This window comes from Rhincodon typus, chromosome 2 (assembly GCF_021869965.1).
Source record: "Rhincodon typus isolate 14 chromosome 2, sRhiTyp1.1, whole genome shotgun sequence".
NCBI classification, from domain to species: domain Eukaryota; kingdom Metazoa; phylum Chordata; class Chondrichthyes; order Orectolobiformes; family Rhincodontidae; genus Rhincodon; species Rhincodon typus.
In genome coordinates this window covers 94,139,754-94,154,872 of record NC_063333.1, presented here as the reverse complement: position 1 = coordinate 94,154,872, position 15,119 = coordinate 94,139,754, and the positions used below count along the sequence as shown (strand labels likewise).

The 15,119-nt window shown below is 41.0% G+C and overlaps 1 protein-coding gene across 3 annotated transcripts in view; it reads right to left on the bottom strand.

Annotated features, from left to right (window-relative positions):
* Positions 1-15,119, bottom strand: part of rbms3 (RNA binding motif, single stranded interacting protein) — a 1,299,340-nt gene that overhangs the window by 406,086 nt on the left and 878,135 nt on the right. For all 3 annotated transcript variants that reach the window (XM_048612311.1, XM_048612319.1, XM_048612327.1), the window contains one exon: positions 14,054-14,112. In XM_048612311.1, coding sequence (XP_048468268.1) covers positions 14,054-14,112 — 59 coding nt within the window. The remainder of the gene's footprint in view (positions 1-14,053; positions 14,113-15,119) is intronic.

The following is a 15,119-nucleotide window of genomic DNA, read 5'->3' as shown; positions in this document are numbered from 1 at the left end:
GCATGCCTTTTCCGTTCATACACAATTTCCTGATCATCTCGCAAGCCAAAAATCTTTGAAACCTAGAGCTTGCAGAATGACAGTCTGCCCGAGGGAATAGAACACGTGTTCTGCAGGCTACAACGAAAAAGCCCAGTCTTCATCTTGTAATAGCTCTGGAATACTACTTTGTCAATGTCTTCATTATTCCGAATATTTGAGTCATGCACTCCGTACTTTTGATGTGTGAATACGTCACACTTGTACAGGGAGCTAACTCTATAAATGAGTCTTGAGAAAAATTTGCTTGAAAAATGTAATTATTAACTGGAATGTTATTGCAGGATAATAAAACTTTCAATCTAGAAATAACTCGAATTGGCCATGGCTATTTAACTGCTGCAGAACCAGCAAAGAATCACCTTAAAGCAACTGGTGGGGAAAAAGACCATATTCTCAAGGGGCCAATTAGTCAATAATTAACTGATAGCTCCCTCATCGTAAATTGTTATCATGCCCCTGCCTCATCATTTGTACACTGAGGTGTCATGACACATTTTTTAGCTGTATGACAGTGAAAAGACACGATCAGATTACAGTCAACACAGTTAACTTGCAAAAGGAGTCATCCACATTAACTGTACGTTTCTGATGGATGAAGATAAATTTTTTAAATTAAAGCACTTCATACTTTGTATTGCCATTCTTACTCCTCTGAAAGAATTAACTCCAACTGAGTCATAGTTACAGACATCCTCAAACAACTTCATTCAAGTGGTCATTCCTATATTTATATTCTTCAACAGTGACAAGTTGTTTAACCACAATGGTCAGCACAGCCAGTGAAAATGTTCTGACACAACGGTGAATACCAGTCCACTCTACAGTAGGGGGGTTACAAGATAGTAATCGGAAAATGAGTGAATATAAGCTAGCAGTGTTGAGGAGGGAGATGAGGGGAAAAAAAAATCATCCAGAGGGTTAACAAAGTGTGGAGCTGGAAGAACACAGTAGGCCAGGCAGCATCAGAAAGCTGATGTTTTGGGTCGGGACCCTTTTAAGGCTTAGAAGGGTCCTGACCTGAAATGTCAACTTTCCTGCTCCTCTGATGCTGCCTGGCCTGCTGTGTTCATCCAGCTCCACACTGTGTTACCTCTGACTCCAGTATCCACAGTTCTTGCTGTCTCATCCAGAGGATTGTTGGGTCTGGAATTCACTACCTGAAAGGGAAGTAGACACTCATTCAAAAGGTATCTGCCTGTGTACCTCAAATACCGTGACCTATAGGGTTACAACACAAATGCTGGAAATATTAATCAGGCTGTGTGGCTCATGTTTCAGCTGGCACAGACGCGATGGGTCAAAGGGGCCTATTACTGCTGTGAACATTCTTTGATTCTAAGGAAGGTGCCATTAACATTGGAAGAAGATGCCAAATCCAGGATTGTACCAAACCATGAGGAAGAATGCAGGAACTCACTGAAGCACGTGACTGGGTGAGCAGAGTAGGCAAATAGATTGCAATGCAGAAATATGTGACATGGTCCATTTTGGATGAAGGAATAATGAAACAAGGTTGCACCTTCACTGAGCACAGGAACAGGGAAATCTCCCACGTCATATATATGGATCTTTAAAGACAGGAGCAAAAAATACAGAAGCAGTTTTGGATTCAGAAACGGAAGGGAGAAAGTGATTTTGAATTTGTACAACATTGAATATGCTATGGATGTGGCACTGGCTCTAAGCTGGTCACAATACTTGTGACTACTGTTTAGAGAATTTAGGCTTTGAAGAATTCATCCTTTGGTGACATGAAATCAAAACGCCTTCTCAAAACTCATCACATCTTCACATTTGCTTTGTTACTATACCAAGTGCCCCTGATACAGAGTCATTTCACCATTAGAATAAATCTATTTTTTTGTCCAAACCCCTTGAATTTGTATCACTGATATCTCTAATCTTACTGTATCTCTCCTCTCTGGGTCATTGTGCATCCACATTAGACTCCAGTTGTGAACTGAATTATTTCTATCACTGACTGTCTCTGTTTTGAGAGAATAACAATTCATATCTAAGCAGTGACCAAATTATTGCTTTGAATTGTCATCTATATTGTTGCAAAGAAACACACTTAAGTGGCCAGGTAGAATTGGAAAACTACACAACAAAGTGTCATCAAGGTAATAATGCGACAAAACAGCATAGGTTCAAAGTTGGATTGAGAGAAAAATATTCATACAAGAACTGCAATTTCACAAAAAAAAAGCTTCATCTAAGTTCCTGATAAGAAAGCAAAGATCAAATAAACTCTCAAAACTTTCTTAGTAGTGCGTTAGGAGTCAAATCAAGTTTTGGATTAAATCTGGTTCAAATGTAAGCATAAAGTTAAACATTACACTCTAACCCTCAATGATGCTGCAATGTGAACACTTTTAACAGCATTTTTTAGATCGTAATAGGAGCTGCCAAACCTCTCAGTGCTCGATCCTAATTTATGTTTTCATTTAGCAATGAGGCTTAAACAAGGCCTGAGTATAGCCACCAGCAGGCAGTCATTCTGAAATACCCACTGTATAATGGGGAAAGGTCTTGCTAATAGTGCAGATAATTTCTGGGGCCAATGATTCCATTATTTTCTCTCTGTTAAAAACTGGGTGGGAATTCTGACTTTTATTTCAGATTATTGACAGAGTGGGCAAAAAGTTTTTTTTTTGTATTTTTTTCAGCTACTAACCAAAATACTAAATTCTGGCTGAAATATTTTATCAGGGTAAAGTCCATGTCGTGCTGTGAACCACCCATAGTAAAACTACTTTGCAAGACAAATACTCTGACTTACAAAAGATACTGGCTGGAGCAGTTTGGCAAACCCAAGAAGGCAAAACAAGCATGCCTGGCCTTTTGCTTAAAGAGTTTCCTTTTTTTAAGGTAGTAAGTGTAATAAGTATACTATTTTGCTGTAGGATATGATGAAACACTCCTCCAGCTTTTACTTCCATTCAGCTACTAAACAGCAGTCACAATGGGCTCCACATTAACTCGGAATGCAGGGAGGGAACAGCAGGGCTACCCAGAGGTCAGCAAACCAGGAAGGACAGATTTCCTGAAAGTCCTGCCTGAATTTCATGGCAGGGTCTGATTAGCAGTTTTTAAAAATCGCCATTTCCCTGTTACAGTCAGGAAGGCAAGGTTAGTGGAAATAAGGCACTTGTCTACTAGATCCAGCAATCTTTGCTTCTCTTTGGCTGCTGGATTTTCCGAGAATCAGAAAGCTCTGTTGGTTCGGGCTAAATTGAAAACCTCGCTGTAACATTTAAGTTGCTAATCCACCTCTTGGGCCTGTTGCCCATTCCCAGTCCTGTCTCTAATTAAACCAGAAATGGGTGAGTGGGAGGTATATTGGGGCCAGGATTCAGATTTTTGAATGTTTTAACATCCCATCCAATCTAAACCTGCCCAGTTTTGGGAATTAAACCTCCTCCCGGAAGCTGATAACGTAGAATCACAATGTGAAGTCTAGAGCTACAATCAGTACAGCAAAGGATTGGCCATTTAGTATTGAGATGAGGTTATATTTATTCACATAAATGATTGAGAATCTTTGGAATTCTGTATCCCAGAGAGCTGTAGGTGATTAGTTATAAAGTATATTCGCAATGAACTACTTGTATGTTGGCAATGGTACAAAATCCAGAATCTTGGCCGAATGAATCAGAGACACAATCTCACCACAGCAACTGGGGTGAGTTCAATTTAAATAAATTCAGAATTAAAAAGCTAGTCTCAATCATGGCGGCCATGAAAATACCAAATTGCCACAAAATAAACATTTGCTTCATATGAAGCAGTACCAGGCAGAATTTAAAACGCTGACCCGTGGAAGCTACAACAGACATGCTAAACAAAGGAAACATAATGCTACTGATCTACAACCATTTAAGCTTTATTGTCATGCACATTAAGTAGTGAATGGTAGAAACAATTAAACAACTCAGCTGTGGTGGTTCCCAGTCCACCTCATTCAAAAGGCAAGGCTGAAGTGTATCTAACCAGTTTAATCCAACCAAGTGGATGATCCATCTCAGCCTCCTCCTGAGGTATCCAGCATGACAGATACCAGTCTTCAGTCAAATTGATTAATTTGTCAGGAAATGAAGAAACAGTTGTTGGCATTGCACACAGCAAAGGCTGCGAATCTTGTTAACATCCTGGCTGTAATGTTAAAAACTTGCGCTCCAGAACTAGTCTACACGCTAAGCCAAGTTGTTCCAGTACTACTAGAACACTAGCATACTCTCAACAATGTGGAAAATTGCGCAGGTTAATCCTGTCTACAAAAGTCAGAAAAAATCCAATCCAGGCAACTGCAATTCGTTTACCCTCAATCATAATAAAATTATGAGACAATAAGGTGTAGAGTTGGATGAACACAGCAGGCCAAGCAGCATCAAAGGAACAGGAAGGCTGATGTTTCGGGCCTAGACCCTTCTTCAGAACTGATAAGGATGGCAGTTTCCTTCCCTAAAGGACATAACTGAACCAGATAAGTTTTTCCTGACAATTGACAATGGTTCCATGGACATCATTAGACTCTTAATTCCAGATTATTATTGAATGCAAATTCCACCATGTACCATGGTGGGTTTTGAACCCAGGTCCCCAGAACATTACCTGGGTCTCTAGATTAACAGTCCAACAATAATACCACTAGGTCATCCCTTCCCCTGAGATGAATATAACCCTTGACATTGAGCCAAAGGCGTTTAGCATGTTTGCCTTCATTGCTCAGTCCTTTGAGTACAGGAGTTGGGAAGTTATGTTGAGGTTGCACGGGATATTCGTGAGGCCTCTTCTGGAATACTGTGTCCAGTTCTGGTCACCCAGTTATAGGAAGGATATTATCAGGCTGGAGAGGATTCAGAAGACATTTACCAGGATGTTGCTGGGTGTGGAAGGTTTGAGTTATAAAGAAAGGCTGGACAGGCTGGGACTTTTTTCTGTGGAGTGTAGGAGATTGAGAGGTGACCTTATAGAAGTTTATAAAATAATGATGGGTATAGATAGGGTTAATGGTAGTCGTTTCTTCTCCCGAGGATGAGGGATTTCAAGGCCGCATGTTTAAGGTGAGAAGAGAGAGATTTAGAAAAGACATGAGGGGCAAATTTTCTACGCAGAGGGTGGTTCGCATTTGGAATGAACATCCTGAGGAAGTGGTGAATGTGGGTGCGATTAAAACAATTAAAAGACATTTGGATAAGTATATGAATAGGACAGGTTTAGAGGGATATGGGCCAGGAGCGGGTAGGCGGGACTAGTTTAGTTTGGAATTATGTTTGGCATGGACTGATTGGACCAAAGGGTCTGTTTCCGTGCTGTATGACTCTATGATTCCATGGTATCAAGGAGCCAGGATAAATAGAAGTCAATCAGAATCAGAAGGCCACTGGTTGGGAATTATACCCGGCACAAAGGAAGATACTTATGCTTGTTGGAGACGAATCATCTCATCATTACAACCTCATCATCACATTCTCAACAGCAATTTGGTAAAGGCTGTAAATGATGGCCTTCCCAGCAATGCAGTGAATAAACTAAAAAATAATGAGATCTGTAGAACTTTGGCAGTTAATGGAATTAAGTGATAATGGAAATAATGTGGAAAGGTGGAATTGAGGTGAAACATTCACCATGATTTTCTTGAAAAGAAGTGGCAAATAGCCTACTACAGGGCATTTGTATGTTTTTGTTAAAAATGGAATGGTAAGAGCACTTTGCAGCCTGAAGGTTAAATTTCTGATCTTGGTGGTATCAGCAGGTCAGTCATTGAGAGAGGAGACAAAAACAACCCTCTCTTTCATGACTCACCCCATGCTGCTCTTCTATATACACGTCCTTAGACCAGATAACAAACTATAAGAGCAGTACATTAGTCGTACATTACCCATCTGTTCACTCTAGAATACTGTAAGTGCCATGGTCAAATAGGAAATACACAGCTACAGTACTTGGTTGTCAGATATAAGACCATAAGATATAGGAACAGGAGTAGATCATTTGGCTCTTGAGCCTGCTCCACCACTCAGTAGGATCGTGGCTGATCCAATATACCCTCACATCCACATTCCTGCCCTTTCCCCATAACCTTTGATTCCCTACTGATTAAGAATTGATCTACACAATCGCAGCCTATACACAAGCTGTCTGCCCCAGGGCTCTCTGTGGCAAGGAGTTCTAAAGTTCTAAAGCTCTAAAGATTCACAACTCTGAGAGAAGAAATTCCTCCTCATCTCAGTCTGAAATTGTCTTAATACGACAATATAGACATACGCACATGGAAGGATTAATAACTGACCACATGGAAAGAAATATGAATTATAAAACATAAAACCAGGAAAATTTCTGTCCCTTCTGAAAACTGGCGAAGGCTCAGTTAGAGCTTTTGAGGCTCAAAGTTTGTCTGGGTCCATTTTTGTGATTTATTTGCACTCAATCTAGTTAAGAAAAGACTCGTACTCACTCATCAATTGGAGTCATAGGGATATACAGCACGGAAATAGACCCTTTGGTCCAACTCATCCATGCTGACCAGGTATCCTATATAAAATCTAGTCCCATTTGCCAGCATTTGGCCTATATCCCTCTAAATCCTTCCTATTCATGTACCCATCCAGATGTCTTTTAAATGCTATAACTGTACCAGCCTTCACCACCTCCTCTGGCAGCTCATTCCATACATGCACCATCTTCTGCGTGAAAAAGTTATCCCATAGGTCCCTTTTAAACCTTTCCCCTCTCATCTTATACCTATGGTCACTAGTTTTGGACACCCCCATCTTAGGGGAGAGAGCTTGTCGATTTACTTTATCCATGCCCCTCACGATTTTATAAACCTCTATAAGGTCACCCCTCAACTTCCGAAGCTGCAGGGAAAATAGCCCAGTCTATTCAGTCTCTCCCTATAGCTCAAACCCTTCAACCCTGGTAACATCCTTATAAATCTTTTCTGAACTCTTTCAAGTTTCAGAATGTCCTTTCTAACAGGGCGACCAGAATTGCACACAGTATTCTAACAGTGGCCTAACCAACGTCCTGTATAGTTGCAACATGACCTCCCAACTCTTACACTGACCAATAGAAGGCAAACATACCAAACTTCTTCATTATTCTGTCTGCCTACGACTTCACTTTCAAGGAACTATGAACCTGCACTCTAAGGTCCATGAATGTAATACTCAGACAGGCACACATTGGGCTACTGCATGAGAGGTTGGCATGTTTGAAATTAAGCTTTCAGTTCTTCAAGGATATTAGGCACTCTTAGAGTAGCTACACCTATTAGAAAAAATTGCTGCCATGTTGTCATTGATTTTATTTTCTTTAGTGTTTGGCTCAGGTAATCACCAAGAACATGACAAACTGGGGTCACCAGAAGCTGCCAACCTTCTGGATCCTAAAGTCCATCAGTCAAAGACCTGCTCTTCAGGGGATCCAGTGGTAACAGACAATTCAGTTTACCTTCTTGTCACAGGCTGGGTGTTGTGGGTGGACAGGGATTCAGAAGCAATGGTTGGGGCTGGCTTTCAGAGGCCACCATCCCCCTACCCAGCAGGAACATCATTAAGGTTTCCAAGCTGGCAATCAAGCCACCTTTCTCCCCCATCCAGAAGGCAGGTGATCAGGGAGGTGGCAAGTTGAGGCCCTTAAGTGGCCATTAATTGGTCATTTAAGGGCATTAATTGCTGGCGAATTGGGAAAGGTGCCAATGGACCTTCTCACACAGCACTTAATTGCTGGGGTGGTGAGTTTCTCTCTGCGATAACTGCCTCCAATATTCCCCCTTCTTGACAGCTGCAGGAAGAGGAAAAATTCCATCCATAGGTACAGCCCTTTTTCCCATTTCACTTGTGGCCTTATTTAAGAATTGCAAAATGCAGGTTGCAATATAAGAACCTGTTCCGTTTCAGTGCAGTGCTGGTATTGATGCTCTCTAGTTCTATTGCAAACAATTAATAAAAATGTAAAGAAGGAACATCTGGCATTCTCCCTATGGACCAGAACAATTGCTTTCAGCTTAACATTCAGAAAGAACTACAGACAACACCTACTGACTAAACAATTTTATACAGTTTCTCAGATCGAAATGCTCTATAAAGATGTAAATAACACGTTAAAAGTATTTTGCTTCTGCCTTCTCTAGATAATTGGTACCTTTATTCTGGTCTCTAAATTATATCCAATTATAACAACTGTAAACAGGTAAGCACATATTTGGAACCATGCTCTTCCTTTGCTTTTAAAAATCTCCTTCGGTCACATAAGGACTATAGTAACTACAGTACACTCTTCAAACTCTGCTCTAATCTGTTAAGTTTCACATTGGTATTTGCTGGGTTTTATTGTACATAAATTGACTGTCACATTTCCTAACATTGCAACAATGAGCACACTTCAAAAGTACTTAATGGACTGTAAAGTCCTTTGAAGTAGGTTGAGATTGTGAAATGCAGCATTTGTGTAAAATTGTGCCTTTCTGCAAGAAAACGTCTGAGAATAAAGTTTGATAATGATGCATCATAATGATAAAGTTAGGGAACAACATTGAAACATTAAACGTATTTGGTCTCCTTAATGTTGGAAGTTGAACACCACTTTTTCCTGAGTGTGACCGTAAAACTTCTATAATTTAAATCTAATTTGATGCCAAAACTGCCCTTACTGATTACTTTCAAAAACTGTTTGTGTCTTAAAGACTGTAATATTTGTGGAACGACAACAGAATGTAATGCTGAATTCAATGTCAAATTTAAAGACATCTGCATGGAGAATTTCAGCCTTCCTTGGATCATCACCAAGACCTATAGAAGTGCAATACTTCTAGGCCTCTGTAGCCTGACGGTTTTCCAACCAAATAGGAAATATATGTGAGTAAATGAAAACAGTTGTGCTGCGAAGGTGGAAATAAATTTATCATTTACATCTCCAGCCCTTTCAAATATCTGTGTAACTGTAAAATATGGTAATAAGGTAAGTTATCATACAAGTGGCTTTTTTACAAGGATAAACCACTTGCCAGTCATAAGTCTCCGAACAGAATTTAATCATAAAAATGTACCTGTTTTTTGCACTTTAAATTGCTAACACATTATAACATGTAACTGTTCTAGCTCAGTCTGCTGTGCAAGGACACTCAGAGTCACCTTCTGGTTTAATGATGTGATGCAGAAGCAGAAGCATACAAGCAATACAGAAAAGTCACAACAGACAACTAAACAATGCGCAAAGAAAGCAAATCAACAATTTCTACAAATAAGAAACACAATGAGTCTGCTTCATTACACCATCCTATCCAAAGTCTGAAATATTGCTGATAAACCATTTCAATTTTATTATCCTTTCAGCCCTGATTCTCAACTTGGTTAAAATATTTCTATTAACGTATCAAAAATAGTGAGTGACTGCAACATTCAAATGGAACTGTATCTCCAGATTGTATGAGGACGCACAGACTGTATTTTATAAAAATATAAATGCCTCAATATTGTGACAATTTGCTGCAGTCTTCCTCTCCCCTCCCAAAACATTTATAAATGCCAGTAATCTTTCTCATTTACAATTTTAAAACAAATCAAGTTACTACCTCAGAATTTCTCTGAAAGCTCAAAGATCACTTCACTAGACAATGAAAGCCTCCACTATCTTAGAAGGCAGACTTTGGTCCAAAGAGGCTTATGCAGCTGCTCCATGAACCAAACAGAACCGTAAGTGAGTCTTTCCTTCAGTAAAATCATATGTAAACAATTTAGATTCTCCCTCATAAGCCAGTACTGATGTTTTCAATATCTCTTCGCATTTTCCGAACCAAAGAGCAATAAACTCGCCACTGAATGAAGTATGCCATTCTCCAACCTGCTGAGAGTTCATTTAATTGTTGATAAATGCAGAACCCCAATGACTGAAAGAGATTTGTTCCACCCAAACTGAAGGGTTAGCATGAAGAAGATTTAGCACTGGGACCTTACTTGATTAGTCTGCAGCAACCACAAGTCACGTGGCAAAAGCTGTCAGCATTTCCACTTTCCTCGTAAAGACTACCAATTCTGATGAAGTACTTAACCCTAAAGCTCGCCCCACTTTCTTTTCCGCTGCATTGGGATGTAATTCAAATGCGATCCTTCCCTTCCATACAGGTAAGAAACACTTCATGTCCCTAAATCATTCATCCTGCTCACACACAACAGCACCCTCTCCATGGAGCTGGATAAATGCCTTATCGCAGTGCCACTTCACAAACCCAATGTGAAGAAGACTAACATTAGCCCATTGCATCTGCCATCCTGCATTCTCCACTCTTCTTCCCTCCTGTAGTAGTTTTTCCTGAGACTCTGCCTGGCCCCTTATTGACTTCTTCTGAACTGAATTCTACAGACAGTCCTGATTCCTTGTGTGTATTACCATCAAGAATCAGCACAGACCACACATTTACAATGGGATTAGACCAACCCCGGCAACCTGATTTTCAATGGCGACTCATCGCCATGATGTGATTTTGTATTACAGAAGCCAATTGAATGGAGATTAGTTCTATTTAATGAATCAGAGAGGAATCTTCAAAAACCTGTTGTCACTTGTACCTGGCTATGAGTGGAGAGAAGAAACAATAGTGTAGAAACATCATAACCCTGAAGGATGGATAGGTTGGGTAATTTTAAAACAAAACTAAATTCTCAAACCGAATCCTTACCAGCCCACTTCATTTCCTATTTCAGGAGGCAGGTTGGTCACATAACCCTTTTAAGGAGGTTATCCTATCTCCATTTTAATTAAATTTTTAATTACAACACTTGGAGGCCAGGATCCTGGCTAGACACGAGGTAAATTCCTTCGCTGAATTGCTGCGTTACTGGGTCAGGAGAAGGAGGAATGTTTCCCCAGTGCCCAATAAATTTATCTCCAAACAATCGGCTGACCCTCAGCCCAAAACTCCCCACCCCTGTTGTAAATAATCCAGCTTCCCAATGACATCAGGCTTACCCAATACACACCCTTTTGTGGCTTTCCAGGTCAACATGCAGTCAGCCTGTCAATCTAAATGAACAGCTGTTGGACAAGAAAACCTGGTGTAGGCATTGAAAAGACATCCTGCAGCACAGCTGGGGGACCTTCACTTCCAGGTTTCTGTCCGACAAACATTCCAGCCACTCTCTTCCAGTCCCTAAATGAAGACTGGGACCAATATGTCATAGTAACCATTTAAATCAGAGCAGGTTTTAATGCCATTGATCCTTATATGACTTGGGAACTGTGACACACCAAATACAGTATGAGACAGTAGGAACTGCCAATGCCATCCAACTAACCGATCCCCATCCCAACTCCCTACCTACCCTCACCTTTACTGGCTCCATCCCCACCTCCTTGACCTGTCCGTCTTCTCTCCACCTATCTGTTCCTTTATCCACCTTCGATCATCACCTCCCCTCATCTCTATTTATTTCAGAGTCCCCTTCCCCTCCCCCATTTCTGAAGAAGGGTCCAGACCCGAAACGTCAGCTTTCCTGCTCCTCTGATGCTGCCTGGCCTGCTGTGTTCATCCAGCGCTACACCTTGTTATCCCAAATACAATATTTTCTTTTTGAGCATACTATCATACAATCCATTTGCCATGCAATGTGAAAATTGGAAACATCGCAAAGAGAAAATGTAAAAAGTAAATTTGCCACAATCGTGGCAAAGCTTGTAAATTAAAATAAAAGGAATTAATTTCACTTAAAGATTTAAAGTAAAGATTTAAAGATTTGACTTAAAGTTTACCTGTAAAAAAAGTACAGAAGTAATCTTGTAATTTACACATGATGACAAATTGGTGGACTAACTGAAGGGCATGCCTGTGGGTGTTGCAACAAAGTGGGTGATATGATTTAGTTGGCTATCTCCAAGTTTTCAGTAGAACTGTGAATCTGTGAAAACACACTGGTGAGAACTTAAAAGTTTAGGAATCAGAAATCTACTTCAAAACAAACACCAATGCCTGGTTGTAACAGAGGTGGGAAGATGGGCCAATGACCAACAACTGCAATTTTCAACGTTAGTCTAATTTTATTTTAACTTAACTGTCATTAGTATTGTTAGCTGAGATTTCTGAGCCCTAACAGCTACATCCAAAGGCTGAGAGATTTAGGAAGTGAGTACACTTACAGCTATTTCCTAGGTTCGGTGTTCTTGACTGGGCTACTCCTGAGATCAGATATACTGCCTGCCTAACCTTTCTCAAACTTCACCTGCTCCCTAAGGTAAGTAATACCACCAGCTATGACTCCTCGGAATCAAACACTGCACTCCCCTCCCTCCTCCCCAGCTCCCCCACCTCCGTCTCCGTGGCGCATTGGCGTCCAATCCTCCCATTTTGTTAAGGCCTCAGACCCCATCCAGTCATCCTGGAACTCTAATCTAAATACTCTGGGATCACTCTCCCTCCAACCAAACATCAGCCCACTGCTTCCCCTGCCCCAAACACATTACACATTCAGCGACCACCGCTTCCCCCAGACCTTATCCACAGTCTCCACCTATCCAACCCCCAGCAAAGCCCATGGAAAGAAACCAATCTCTGATGTGACGTGCAGAGCCTGTACAGTCTGTGTGGGGTGGGATTTCCAAATTCTGGATTCCACATGCCTTCTCGCTCTCCCCAACTCCCAGCAGCTCAGGTTAGTCTAAAATCAGGGCCTTTGTTTCCAGTGTCAGGGGAGGAGTACAACAGGTGACAAGTGTTTCTTTGCCATCTCCCAAAGTCAAAATGAACATGGGAAGATGTATGTGTGGAGCAAAATGCCAATCTGGCATTGCCCAATTTCCTGATGGCATGAGCAGGCCTAAAATCACATCACAATCTGTCAGTACCTGGGTAAAAAAAAAACTTTCAACAAAAACTATAGGGTTAAAAGCTTTACTTGAAATAAGGAAGAGCTTGCAACTTTTGAAAGCTTCCAATTTAAGAACAGATGCATTGATAGGATTAGACAGAAACACCCTGCAACATCGCACCAGCCAGTAAATCATTTTTAAGCATTATTTTCCCTTTAGACAACAAAGGTCTGTCCCAACCAATGCAGAACTAGAGCCCATTAGTTTTCTGTCACTCAGGCAATGAGCTAGATTTACCGTGCAAATTTTATCTGGTTCATACTTTGTTACGAGGCCAGATAATTCTTCCTACTCTCAACGCTAGTGGCAGTAAACAAAATATGCTTCTAGACAAGAAACAAGCATCTTCCTGTCGAGAGAAAACTGTGTGCTTTCAGTTACACTAAGATTTGAATGTGAACTAATGAAACATCTAAGCATGTCTGGACTAGCTTTGCTCTCTTATTTTGACTGAATACTGTCAACCTAATGCAGCTTCTGTAGTATTCAAATGAGTGAGGCTTGGTGACAGATTGGTATGATTCACTAGTGAGGTTGGCTTCTTACTTTCAGGCACACAGTAACTGGATCAAGACTGCCACTATTTGAAAGCGATTTTGGCTGATTTTCAGCATCTGTTTTCCCGCAGGCAAATTTAGCTGATTCCAGCAAACGTGGTACAGCTTTCAATACAATATCGGCCATTGTATTCACTGTACCTGTGCAAAATGTGACTTAACAACTGCTCTCGACAGACGTTGCGATGCGGGATCTAAGTACGAGTCTGGGAAATACGCACCACAACCAAAACCAGTGAGGGTTCTGTGGAGTGAGGGGAGACTGAGACGGAGTTCTCCTCCTCCCCCGTCCCACCACACATATGTGTCGAACTTTCAATCTCATGTCATGTTAGTTGATGTGAAGAATGTGCATCTACGCAGTGGGAGAGATGGCAAGAAAACGAATGGGCAACTGTCAAGACTCCCCCATAATAACTGTTACGCCCCATTTTTCATCTTTGCTACAGAAAGGTTATTTGACAGGAAGGTCAAAAGGAAACGAAGGGAGGAAACTTTTAGAAATCCTTTTAAAAGAGTGTGTCTCACTCTCAGGAGGAACAAAAACATATGCACAAAGTTGATACAACATGACGCTTTATAAATACCTTTGCACTGGTTGGTGTTTTTGTCTAGGATGGCCTTTGTCGATACTATCTTTCCATATCTGAAAAAGATAAACACGAAAAGCTCAATTTTGCTCCCATTCACTTTAATTCTGGGGTGTTACAAGTTATATATGAGATATTGTTTATGACAGTCCAGATATAACAACTTGCATTTATATTGTGCTGTTCATATGCTGCCACTTTACTGAAGTACAACTTTAAGAAAAGAGCATTTAGCCAGAGGTATTAGGAGGGGGTTAGCTGACAGACGTGTTCTATTTTAAAAAGTAACAAGGAATTAATCCCAAAATGTGGGACCTCGGAGCTGCAAGTAGAATTATGAATGCTGTAGAGAGATGTCGAGAGGGAAGGGGAGAACAAGATGCCAGAGCCATACTAATGGAGATTTCAGTAAGGAGATTTATTGCATCATAGAATCCCTACAGTGTGGAAGCAGGCCATTTGGCCCATCAAGTCCACATCAACCCTCCTGCTCAGACGACCCTCTCCCCCCCAGCTATCCCTGTAACCCTGCATTTTCCATGGCTAATCCACTTAACCTACATGTCCCTGAAGACTAAGGGCAACTTAGCATGGCCAACCCACCTAAGCTGCACATCGTTTGACATCTGTAGTGCTGGCATCAAGATAGTTCAGCAGTGAGCTGATGGTAAGGTCGGATTTAGTGCTGGATAGGATGCAAGCAATGCAATTTTGGAAGAACTGTATTTCTGGAGGCTGGAGATTAGGGAGATGGACAGCTCAGCATTGAAATAGTCAGATGTGGAAAGGATAAGTGCAAAGCTGAAGTCTCAGCAGCAGACTTCTCATCTCAAGCCCAACACAGTTAACATTCTGGGAATGGGAAAATAAATAGGGGATTTATCACTCTCCAGGATGCTATGAGATGGATTTGGTGATGACAGACAAGGCTTGGTCAAACAGGGTGTGGTTCTGCCAGAGCTACTTCCAGGGTTGTTAATTGACATCATTTCCATTGCCTGAAAAGAAAATTATTCCTCCCTGCATTCGTTGCCCGGCACCAGAATAGATCCTACATCTGAAA